Source organism: Coregonus clupeaformis, chromosome 16 (assembly GCF_020615455.1).
Source record: "Coregonus clupeaformis isolate EN_2021a chromosome 16, ASM2061545v1, whole genome shotgun sequence".
Classification (NCBI taxonomy): Eukaryota; Metazoa; Chordata; class Actinopteri; order Salmoniformes; family Salmonidae; genus Coregonus; species Coregonus clupeaformis.
The window spans coordinates 17,226,152-17,238,489 of NC_059207.1; the positions used below are offsets into that span (position 1 = coordinate 17,226,152).

The window sequence follows — 12,338 nt, forward strand, 5'->3', positions numbered from 1 at the left end:
TACGCTGCACAAGTTTTGCGATTTCAAATGGTCACACAGATATTGATCAGGCCACAGCTTGCCACACCCACTAAACGGGAGCAAACGTACCTGGGGTATATTCATTAGTCGGATTCCGTTGCAAAACGTTTTGTCTGTTGCACCCCACGCTGAATGCCCATTTCAACAGGTGGGTATCAGTGCACCAATCATGTGACAGAGGCGGGACAAAACACTACATGGCATTTTTCACAGATCTAAGGCTTTCACAGGCTAATCTGACAGCACTTTATATAAACACAACATTTCAAACGTGTACATTAACTGTTCTAATAATTGTGGTCCTCTGTAGCTCAGCTGGTAGAGCACGGCACTTGTAACGCCAGGATAGTGGGTTCGATCCCCAGGACCACCCATACACACACACAAAAAAAAATGTATGCACGCATGGCTGTAAGTCGCTTTGGATAAAAGCGTCTGCTAAATGGCATATTATTAAAGGCTGCCTTTTTAATTGCTGAATTGGTCAGATGGTTGGGTACTATCTCCCAAGAAAGCTTTAGTGAGGGTCACCCCCGGTGGTTGCTGCATTGGTGTCAGAAGATGGTTGACGCTCGCTCTTGTGGCCATCGAAAGGGACTTGTGAAAGTGAAGTACAGGGATACCTGCAACTGTCTAGCAATCAACAATACAATTAGGATAAAATTAGGATACTATAATCAAATTGAACTCATAGTGCACAATCTGTGCACTCTGTGACTTTTCATAGAGAAAGGAAGATAAAACCTTGTAGGCTACTTCTGGTAAATGTTCTTCTAAATCCTTGATTTAGCAGATACAGATGACAAAGGCCTACGATGATATGGTCACCATTAAAGATTTAGCCATGTATAAATAATTTCAGACAATGATGTGTCTCCACTTTAGGCCCAGGCCTGCTCCTTTCCCCCTTCTGATAACCAGGTGGCGAATCGCATCTCTGCATGTCTGGCCGACATATCAGTATGGATGACGGATCACCACCTCAAGCTGAACCCTGGCAAGACGGAGCTGCTCTTCCTCCCGGGGAAGGACTGCCCGTTCCATGATCTCGCCATCACGGTTGACAACTCCGTTGTGTCCTCCTCCCAGAGTGCGAAGAGCCTTGGCGTGACCCTGGACAACACCCTGTCGTTCTCCGCTAACATCAAGGCGGTGACCCGATCCTGCAGGTTCATGCTCTACAACATTCGGAGAGTACGACCCTGCCTTACACAGGAAGCGGCACAGGTCCTAATCCAGGCACTTGTCATCTCCCGTCTGGATTACTGCAACTCGCTGTTGACTGGGCTCCCTGCCTGTGCCATTAAACCCCTACAACTCATCCAGAATGCCGCAGCCCGTCTGGTGTTCAACCTTCCCAAGTTCTCTCACGTCACCCCCCTCCTCCGCACACTCCACTGGCTTCCAGTTGAAGCTCGCATCCGTTACAAGACCATGGTGCTTGCCTATGGAGCAGTGAGGGGAACGGCACCTCCGTACCTTCAGGCTCTGATCAGTCCCTACACCCAAACGAGGGCATTGCGTTCATCCACCTCTGGCCTGCTGGCTCCCCTTCCTCTGCGGAAGCATAGTTCCCGCTCAGCCCAGTCAAAACTGTTCGCTGCTCTGGCACCCCAATGGTGGAACAAGCTCCCTCACGACGCCAGGACAGCGGAGTCACTCACCACCTTCCGGAGACATTTGAAACCCCACCTCTTTAAGGAACACCTGGGATAGGATAAAGTGATCCTTCTACCCCCCACATTTTTTTTAAAAATAATAATTGTAAAGTGGTTATCCCACTGGCTATAGGGTGAATGCACCAATTTGTAAGTCGCTCTGGATAAGAGCGTCTGCTAAATGACGTAAATGTGCCCTTGAGCAAGGCACTTAACCCTAATTGCTCCTGTAAGTCGCTCTGGATAAGAGCGTCTGCTAAATGACTAAAATGTAAATGTAAAAAAATGATGCCCTTCTTTATGCAATGAGGAATCACAACCAGGTGACAGTGGGCCAAGAAAGGATTTGCATACTGCAGTAAATGTACTGTGGCATGTTCGGATGGGTTGCCCCAGCCGTGACTTGAACCCAGGTCACTGCTACTGTCAGTCCAACACCATACCTGTTGTACTCATAAGTGTATACACTGCCTGCCCTTGTCTTCAGAAAGATTGTCCCGTCCCACATTTCACTCTAACTTTAAGTCCTTTGATCGTGCTCCTACGTTGGGATATGCTGTCGAAGACTACCCCTGTACATTTCTCCCACTGAACCCTTTTAACTTGTTCTCGATGGCTGCAACCGAGGGTCATCCCTCTTCTGACACCAATGTAGGGAAGTCAGAGGGTTTATTCTAGGGTTGGGCGGTATACATATTTTCATACCATCGTTGCACACAAGGGGCGCTATTTCTTTTTTTAAAATACAATGTTTTTTTACGGTATTGAAAATCATAACATCAGTATGTCTAAATACCCCGGTATGCAGTGGAGGCTGCTGAGGGGAGGACGGCTCATAATAATGGCTGGAATGTAGTCAATGGAATGGTATCAAACACATCAAACATGGTTTCCATGTGGTGGATGCCATTCCATTGACTCCATTCCAGACATTATTATGAGCCGTCCTCGTCTCAGCAGCATCCACTGCTTATAGGTATATATGGTATATCGCCCAAGCCTAGTTTATTACCTTCAAATAAGGTATGAATTTGTTAGACCATTCCTGCCGAACAAGCAAACTATTAGGCTACAGCAGTTCTAATGGTTTCAATGTTATGTTCATCAAAGGGTAATGGTATTGGGCTGGGTTGGGTTTAATGGTAAATGTTACTAATCACACCTCATATAGAGATGTTTTCTAATAATTGTATTGAAAAATATACTACTGCCATGCAATGATTTATAATTGTATTATTTTATTAGGGTTGTCACAACATTTTTGTCACTAGCCCATTTCTCCATCAAAGTTTTGGGCTATTAGGAAAAGTCTTCATATGAGAATTGCACCATATGGATAGCCCTCTGAGAGCTGCCAATTGTTGGACTATTCAAGGAGAGTTGGGTTGAAGCATTAGGTTGCTAAGAGAAGGACAAACTGAATTGCTTTCATGGAGGACTGGCTTGACTACACAATTGACCACACAATTTATTTTCATCATGAGCAAAAGCTATTGGTTTCCACCCAAAGTTGCAAAGAAAATGTTGTGATCCATTTAATAAACACAAGAGACCAGCAACATGGATAAAATGATGTGGTGCCAGTAGCAGGAACAGGGGCATCTAGTGGGAAAAACCTGGTACTTTCACACTCATTTATGGTAAATAATGCAAGCAACTTCAATGGCTCATTTATCTAAACAGGGGGGAAAAAACCATCACCAGATTCACACGGAATACATTACAAAGGATGAAGAAGCAATACTCCAAACCGCATCTTTATACTCCTTGTCAAACATAGAGAACTGATACTGGTTGTTGGGGTGGGATTGGCATGGTGTGTGGGGGATCCGTGGGTGGCTTTTGACAATTTTATTGGATTCCTTATGTCTTACTCATTGTTAGGAAGAATTATGGTCCAAATCGGACATACTATATTTATTGAAGATGATATGAATCCTATAAAATTAAAAAATTGCCAATTTGGGTTCAATTAGCTTAATTTCTCAGAGATCTAATTACATTTCAACAAAATAATGTTTCAGGAATGCTAATCTTGTCTGTTTCTAACTACAGAAACGATTTCAGAACAATCTGAGATGGTGGGTGTCGAAATCCTCTTTCTTGTGCTTTTTGAGGAGGAATGACTCACCCATCACCTCACCAATCAATCAATCAGCAAATTAACCAATTTCAGTGGTTGGCAAAAATTCTATACACCCAGCTTGTCTAAAGCAAAAAAGTGGCATTCAAAACATGGACCTGGGTCAAGGTGCTGCTTGTATACTTGGCATACATTCATCAATCGCCAATCATTACAACGCCCTACTCGTCGCGCTGTTTGACCCTTGTGAGTCTCTGTAGTGTAACTAGGAAGTGAATTGGTTACTAAGCGAAACGGGAAGAGAAAGAAATCCAAGGATTTTCTACAGCCGCAAACTAACATAACTTTGAAATTATAGTTTGGAGCGGGAACGTTGACTGGTAAGCAATTTGATGCAAAAAGTATTTTTGTAAAGACAAATGTCGATTAGCACTTTACGCTAGCTAACGTTTGTTAGGACTTTACTGGTGGCGTCATCATATTTTGAATCTAGCTAGCTACGTTATCCACTGTAGCTAGCAAGTAACGGCTTTGTCCATTTCGATTGTCTAACAGAAACAGTTTTGTCAGTTTCTAAATAGCTAACTGAATATAGTTTTTCCGTCTAGATCTATATGGCTCTACCAACCCTCTCTGCCCACTGGCCGAGTCGAGTTCGTTCTCTGGAAAGCCAGATGGTGCGGCACTGCCGGCAGCGGGAACAGGAGGCACGGTGGCGGCAGCAATGGGAGATGCACTCGAAGTACTACAGACAACAGAACGTTGTAAGCAGTAAGCAGGCACACTGGAGTTCTCGTCAATCATACCAGCAGAGGTAGGCCTAATTCACAAGGGCTGTATTGTTCTTCCACTGTTTTGTTTGTACTTCGGAAATTGATCATTGACTGAGATACTATGATGGGAACTAGGATATGTTATAACTAATTTCATGCTTTAAAAATGTGCTGATTCTCCAGTCCTAACTAGTATTGATCCAACTTTTCTTGTAGTTGCAACAGTTCATCAATGATAACATAACACATCAGTAGATCAAATGGATGATACTTGAAAACCATTATCACTAGTTAATGGCGTATCTCCTTTCTCTCCCATTCATCAGTATGTCAGCATACCACAAAGAGAGACTGAAAGAGGAGCAGGTGGTGAGTCTGGAGCAGCGCAGGGAGCGTCTCAGGACCCTGCTCCAGGAGGAGCGGGACCAGCTTGAGGCTGAGTTACGGGATGTTGTCCCTGACAGGAGCACACTGACTAGGCAACTGGTGGACAAGACCGAAGACCTCCGCTCAGCCCGAGAGGAACGAAGGAAGAAGGTATAGAGGCATTAACCTCATCCGGTTTATTCCTCAAATATACTTAAGATACACAAGCACTGAGCTGGCAGAACGCATTACCATTGATTTTGTTGTTTTACTATTCTACCACACAGCTAGCAGAAGAGCTGTTGAAGGAGCACTGGAAGAAAAACAACCCTGAGTTGCGGAAGGTTAGTGGCCGATTGTATCTGTCTTTTAATGAGAACTGGAGGTTTAGGGATGCCATGTATAACCCTTGACAGTTCGTCTCAACAATTAGTGTTTCTTATTGGACAAGTCCTCCCTGTTTCAGTCCATTTGGTGCCTAATGAACACAACACTGGTGACGAAGTGCTGTCTGGTACATTTGAAGAGACCTGACACAGTTTTTTTGTCAAGAAGTAGACTTGATCTGGAAACCAATAGGGCTTGTGATGCAATTGTTCCATGTCTTTCTGTGAACCTGACTCCTGGATTGAGCTCAGAGTATAAAATAAACCCCACGGTATCCCTTCCCTTTAAGGTCAGGTTTATGTGTCAATGTCTCGTCTGTGTATCGAATCCTGATTGAACTGTTTGTGTCTACAGGTCGAGTCAACCTTACATAAAGATCATGTGGTGAGCCAATGGCAGACACAGACCTTGGAGAAAAAACAGGTATGCACTCTATGCTACAGCCAGTACTACCTTTCTGCCACAGGGTTTAGTTCACTTCTCAGTTAGTGCGCTTTAACTCAGAATTGAGTATTTCATTTCAAGATGGCTATTAGTATTTAAAGAGCATTCTTGAATCTGTGAGTACAGTATTTTATTACTGAAATAAAGTCGTGTTAGACTACTCTTTTCTCAGAGTGCAAAATAAGACCTTCCTTAAATGTGTGGATATCCACAATGCTTTTTAAAAATAAGACAAATAGTGTAGACATATCTTAAACTGATTCTCTATCATAGAAAGACAATGACGTATTAATCCAAAGTAATCCCTGCATTGAAACCTGCAGCACGAAGAGGCAGCCGAAGAGGAGAAGAGGCGCTTTGAGAACGAATACGAGAGGAGTCGACGGGAGGCGCTTGGGAGGATGAAGCAGGCGGAGGAGAGAAGAAGAGCAGAGGACAGGGAGAGAGCAGAGGAGCTCCGCAAACAGATGGAAGAGCTCAAGCTCCGGGAGGAAGAGGTAAGCAAGCAGCTGTCGTTCAGTCTCCGGACACTAGTTCTGCAGAGGAAGATAACGGTACTGTTACAAACCAGAAGAAGAAGCACCATACACGGTCTAGTGCACTGAGTAAAGCAAGACTATGGAGACCAGTCAGATGACATATTAATAATAATTTATTGTGTCCGTTTCAGAAAGTGTGTCTTGCATCTCATCTCAAACTCAACAGCACATCATCACCACATATACTGCATAAATACATACAATATAAATCATAAGCAAAATTACAACAACAAAAACAACACACGTATACAGTCCATGGGGTAAGCAACATTTCATACATTTCAGATTCATGGGGTGGTGGGCAGTTATTTGTTTAATTGTCTGATACTGGTGGGGACAAATTATTTCTGGGCTCTGGCGATTTTGTGTACATGAGATCTGTATCGGCAGCCTGTTGGTAAGACCTGGTCACCCTGCATAAGCCTAATTTGGAATTGCACTGTAAACGCTGGTAGTGTGACTGAGCCCCTTTGCTATCTCTGTTTTTCAGGCCAGGCATCTGAAGAAGGAGCAGGAGGCCCTGCTGTCCCAGCGCTGGGAGGTGGAGAAGCTGGAGGAGGAGAGAAGGAAGGTGGAGGAGTGCCACAAGAAATCTGAAATGGGGTAAGTGACTCTCCCATTGGAAGAGTTCAGTGAAGGATGATAACTATAAATAAACCAGCTAGACTGAAAAACTGCCTCAAGGCCAGTAGTAGTTGTTCTTGTGGTTTGATCGAATAGTTTCCTTACTCAGGCGATTCTTGACCCGCCAGTACCGCGCCCAACTGAAGAGGAGAGCCCAGCAGGTGCAGGAGGAGCTGGTATGTCTGCTTGTTTTTTTAATTGCTCAGCTGCATGTGAATTGACACGATGAGATCATCTCCCTTCACCAGTGACCACTGCTTGTAATGCCTGTGTCGTCCACCAGGAGGCGGATCGCAGGATTCTGGCAGCCCTGCTTGAGGGAGAGCAGGAGGACCAGCGTCTGGAAAGCGTTCGGCGGGAGAGGGCAGTGGCGGATGCCGCCTGGATGAAGCATGTCATCGAGGAGCAGCTCCAGCTGGAGAGGGAGAGGGAGGCAGAGTTTGACGTCCTGTACCGGTCAGTAGAACCACTCTTATCATGACTCCCCCTGCCAGTCTAGGTCTGACTATGGGGTGGAGATCTACGTTTTGTATTGCAAAGTTAAATGAATGGTCTTGTCCTGTCCTGTCAGGGAGGAGGCCCAGCGTGTTTGGGAGAAGCGGGAGGCGGAGTGGGAGAAGGAGAGGAGAGCCAGGGAGAGGCTCATGCAGGAGGTGAGTGGGCCTAGGACATGAGCAACACACCAAGGAGTGCCAAGCCTGCATCTTTGTATCTACAGAAGTCTAGAGAATCCAAGTGTCTCTCTCCTTTTCTCCCTGGAAGGTTCTGGCAGGGAGACAGCAGCAGCTGGAGGTCAAGATGCAGGAGAACCTTCAGGCTCAGGAGGAGTCTCTGAGGAGGCGCGAGGAGCTGATCGAAGAGCTGGAGCTGGAGCGGCAGACCAGACGCCAAGAGAGGGAGGAGGATGAGGGTCACAGGACGGCTCGGATGCAGGAGATCAATGCACAGGTTGGCTGGGGCCTTCAAACTCCAATTCTAAAAGGATGTATGAAAGGCTGTGAACAGCCTTTGTTGACCTGGGTCAGGTGTTGACCTGGGTTAGATGATGGAGCCGTCTGATGTGGCTCATTGTTGGCTCTCCCCTGCAGGTGGAGCAGCGGCGTCGGGAGCAGTGGGAGGAGCAGCGACGGAGGGAGCAGATGGAGGAGGAGGAGAGGGAGGCCCTGAGGCTGCAGGAGGAGGAGCTGAGGCTGGAGACCCATAGGATGGTCCAGCAGGGCTACCAGGACAAGGTACTGAACCACGGTCCTGTTCATTTGGGCACACAATGTCAACATTTTTACTTGGCAGCTATAGAGACAACAATCCATTTGGCAAATATACTGAACAAAAATAGAAACGCAACTGCAACAATTTCAAAGATTTTACTGAGTTACAGTTCATATAAGGAAATCAGTCAATTGAAATACATTCTTTAGGCCCTAATCTATGGATTTCACATGACTGGGAATACAGATATTAATCTGTTGGTCACAGATACAGTACATAAAAAAAAGATAGGGTTGTGGATCAGAAAACCAGTCAGTATCTGGTGTGACCACCATTTGCCTGATGCAGCGCAACACATCTCCTTCGCATAGAGTTGATCAAGCTGTTGATTGTGGCCTGTGGAATGTTGTCCCACTCCTCTTCAATGGCTTTGCGAAGTTGCTGGATATTGGCGGGAACTGGAACACGCTGTCGTACACGTCGATCCAGAGCATCCCAAACATGCTCAATTTGTGACATGTCTGGTGAGTATGCAGGCCATGGAACAACTGGGACATGTTCAGCTTCCAGGAATTGTGTTCAGATCCTTGCGACATGGGGCCGTGCATCATCATGCTGAAATATGAGGTGATGGCGGCAGATGAATGCCACGACAATGGGCCTTAGGATCTTGTCACGGTATCTCTGTACATTCAAATTGCCATCGATAAAATGCAATTGTGTTCATTGTCCGTAGCTTATGCCTGTCCATACCATAACCCCACCATGGGGCACTCTGTTCACAACGTTGACATCAGCAAACCGCTCGCCCACACGACTCCATACACGTGGTCTGCGGTTGTGAGGCCTGTTGGACGTACTGCCAAATTCTCTCAAACGACGGAGGCAGCTTATGGTAGAGAAATTAACATTAAATCCTCTGGCAACAGCTCTGGTGGACATTCCTGCAGTCAGCATGACAATTGCACGCTCCCTTAACTTGAGACATCTGTGGCATTGTGTTGTGACAAACCACATTTTTTAGTGGCAGCACCAGTGTAAATATCATGCTGTTTAACCAGCTTCTTGATATGCAACACCTGTAAGGTGGATGGATTATCTTGGCAAAGGAGAAATGCTCACTAACAGGGATTTAAACAAATTTGTGCCCCAAATTGTAGAGAAATAAGCTTTTTTATGCATATGGAACATTTCTGGCATTTTATTTCAGCTCATGAAACATGGGACCAACACTTTACATGTTGCATTTATATTTTTGTTCAGTGTATGTCTATTGCGGCCGATTTGGATTGATATTTCTTACCATGTTTGCTCTTAATTGCTAAAGCACTTGATTCATTTGTCCCATGTTCATACTCAGTCTTCCTCTAATAGATTCGTAGCAGACCCCGATCAGCCTGGACATGATGATCCTGTGAGGCCAAAAGACACTGCACAATCATATGTTTTTATACACATTTGTACAAAGAGTTAATCTTAAATACATCTCAAGTTTAAAATTGATCAAGTATTCCAATACCATGCTCGTCAGTTGCAGAAAGTGGTGGTTGTAGAGTTTGTTCCAAAATGGTGTGAGGGATAGCGTTACAATCTGGGGGCTGGTTTATGTTGATTATATTTTTAGGATTCTTCGAATTGTGACTTTTCATTAAAATAAATCACTGTTCCTTTCTTTGCACATTTCTCTGCACTCATGGACGAAGCACAACATCACACAAGAATATAACAAACAATTACTTGGTCATTAATAGACAGAATAATTACATTTTTACAAATACAACATGAGAAGGTTACAAGTATAAATTACATTTATTTTAAAAAAAGGCTCCCCCCCACTGCAGCTATGATAACTGCAGGACTGACACCTGTTGGAAGTCCATTCAGAACAAGTGAAGCACAGAGGGACGTTTCCTTGATCACATTTCAAGTATAACACAGCTCTGAACCATCTGCTGATGACGACGACCATCCGCTTGCAGAATTGTAGAGGAGATATCTACAATCCTATCCAATTAGTTGCACATTTAATAAAAACATAGCAGCATTACAAAACGGAGCACAAAAAACACACAGAAGAGGGGAAATGATGCATAAGCTGCAAATCTAGCTACAGTCACAGCACTAACACTGTTCTAGCACACAAGCAAATACAAGACCGGGTCTAGCATCTTAGATTGTTCAAAAAGATACATCACTAGAATTCAATACAAACAACATATTGCTGGTGAAAAGCATAATTTGCCCCCCTGAACAAGTGTTGATATGCAATAGTAGGCATAGATGGCTGTAGATGCATTTCGAAATGGAAGCAATAACACTTGGACAGGGGAGGCACATTTGCATTGCAGGGATACACAAATGTGCACAGATGAGAGATGGTTCAACATCAGTTCCAAATCTCCCAACATTACTTCCTACACTTGCTGGATTTTTATTAAATTATACATTACAATTCCATAGTTAGGTTACAGCAGGGATCATCAACTAGATTCAGTTGCGGGACAATATTTTTGTGAGCGGATGGTCAGGGGCCGGAACATAATTACTAATAATTTGTAGACTGCAAATTGACCGCAAGAAGCCCAAACAGATATGTTTGACTAAAGCATAATCATTTCAAACCTTGCTTACATTTGTATACGATCACGTGTCTCTCTATTATGCGTGGGAATACATAATGATATTACGTAGCTCCAATGTGTGTAAAGAGCATGTTATGCACTGATAACAGCATTATGGCTTATTCATAGTTTTCACAACATCCTCAACCACGTGAAATACTATAATGGGCTACTTAAATTCACTTCCAGGCCGCAGCTGGACCGGGGGCAGCCAGTTTGAGACTCCTGGTTCAGATAAGGAGCATCAAAGTGGATGACAAGCCTTTGTAAGAACGAGGGTATAGGCGATAGTTGGGAGTAAAACAACATGTCTTCTTTGTGGGCGACGGAGACATATCTAGAAGTATCTAGAACCACAAAAAAACTATCAAGAAGTGCGGTTTAGAAACTGCACATTAGCGACGAAGGATCTCCCTGGAACTCCACAATCATCTTGTCAGTTTTGGGCTGTACTGTGGATTCCTGTAGTAGATCACGACAAACCAAGTCCATAGAAACAAATCCACTAGTACAGCCTCTCCCTTCCAGTTAGTAGAGCTCCGGCCACTTTCCCATAGCTGAAGTTCAGTCATTTTGTCCAAATGTTTTCTTTAACTTTTAACACTCTTTATAATTTTGTACATTTGTCTTTAAATAAAAATTGACATGCAAATATCACCAACACTGATTTAAAAAAACAGAAAAAAACTACTTTTACAACAAAGTTAAAGGACGAACAATACGTGGAGACGTTTCGGGCCTTCAGATATCTAAAAGGCCTGCGACGGGTGGCGGTGGTTATGATGGTCAGTTGCTGTTCTCCTTGGTGGTAATGGTGACAAGCTGCTTGGCGGCCTTGGCGATGTCATAGGCACACTGGATAACCTGCTGGGTGACCAGCTGCATGTCGGGCCCTGGACCTCCCTCGGGGGGCGCTGCCTTCCGACACTCGCCCTGGAGACGGAAGGCGCTGGACGTCAACAGGCGCAGGGGGCCTCGCACTGTCTCTGAACGTGGTCTCTGAAAGGTGAGATGAGGTTACAGGTAACCAAGAAGGGGTTCAACACATCTGACCTGGGTTCAATCAAACTTTATTTCTATACCACATTTCTTACAGAGGATGCAATTCAAAGTGATAAACAAAATAAAAGGGGGAAAAAAGGGTTAAAAGCCCTTTGCATGTGTGTGATGGTGGTACCATGGAGTGTTCTGTGAGCTTACCTTGGGAAAGAGGGCGGCCATTTCCGTCACAGCCACATGTATTCTTTCGGAGCAGGGTATAAAGCTTTAAGAGGAAAGCACCAGGAGGAGATAGGTTAATAAGACAGACTTTTCATGTCATCATTATTTCATGAAAAAAAAAAAAAAAAAAACATACATTTAAATGTTTTGCAATCCCAAAACAACACTATTCAAAACAAGACAGAACTGAGTTTTTAGTCTAGGTGAGGAGGGGAGGCAAAACACAATTCAACACTCCCAGCTACATGCTGAAAAACTAACTGCCGTCCGTTTTTAGTGCTTGGCTAATCTATTATGCTATTCCAAATATTGCATTCTGGCACGGTCAAACTGCAGCTGCCATAATTTACATAGCCTGGGTGCCAATCTGTTTCTGCACTGAGGAGTTGGCA

The 12,338-nt window shown here is 44.4% G+C and overlaps 2 protein-coding genes across 12 annotated transcripts in view; one reads left to right on the forward strand and one right to left on the reverse strand.

Moving 5' to 3' along the window:
* Nucleotides 1–4,036: 4,036 nt before the first annotated feature.
* LOC121584536 (trichoplein, keratin filament binding) lies at nucleotides 4,037–10,352 on the forward strand. Of its 2 annotated transcripts, none has more exons than XM_041900469.1 (13): nucleotides 4,037–4,142; nucleotides 4,358–4,576; nucleotides 4,862–5,072; nucleotides 5,189–5,245; nucleotides 5,643–5,711; nucleotides 6,056–6,229; nucleotides 6,762–6,874; nucleotides 7,005–7,071; nucleotides 7,179–7,351; nucleotides 7,467–7,548; nucleotides 7,658–7,843; nucleotides 7,984–8,127; nucleotides 9,479–10,352. In XM_041900469.1, exons 2-13 carry the CDS (start codon nucleotides 4,377–4,379, stop codon nucleotides 9,509–9,511), a joined length of 1,509 nt encoding a protein of 502 aa, XP_041756403.1. In that variant the 5' UTR covers nucleotides 4,037–4,142; nucleotides 4,358–4,376; the 3' UTR covers nucleotides 9,512–10,352. The 2 variants fall into 2 exon arrangements, with proteins under 2 accessions (XP_041756403.1, XP_041756402.1); XM_041900468.1 differs by having other exon boundaries at nucleotides 4,371–4,576.
* Nucleotides 10,353–10,701: 349 nt separating this feature from the next.
* LOC121584533 (ARF GTPase-activating protein GIT2) overlaps nucleotides 10,702–12,338 on the reverse strand; it is a 40,786-nt gene continuing 39,149 nt past the window's right edge. For all 10 annotated transcript variants that reach the window (XM_041900461.2, XM_041900456.2, XM_041900457.2 and 7 more), the window contains 2 exons: nucleotides 11,926–11,989; nucleotides 10,702–11,724 (listed from right to left, as the gene is read on the reverse strand). In XM_041900461.2, coding sequence (XP_041756395.1) covers nucleotides 11,512–11,724; nucleotides 11,926–11,989 — 277 coding nt within the window. In that variant the 3' untranslated portion in view covers nucleotides 10,702–11,511. The remainder of the gene's footprint in view (nucleotides 11,725–11,925; nucleotides 11,990–12,338) is intronic.

Coding starts and splice junctions, on each gene's coding strand:
- LOC121584536 (XM_041900469.1), top strand. CDS start 4,377: ATGGCTCTACCAACCCTCTCTGCCCACTGGCCGAGTCGAGTTCGTTCT. Junction 7,549..7,657: donor GGGAGAGGCTCATGCAGGAG/GTGAGTGGGCCT, acceptor TCTCCCTGGAAG/GTTCTGGCAGGGAGACAGCA. Junction 7,844..7,983: donor TGCAGGAGATCAATGCACAG/GTTGGCTGGGGC, acceptor TCTCCCCTGCAG/GTGGAGCAGCGGCGTCGGGA.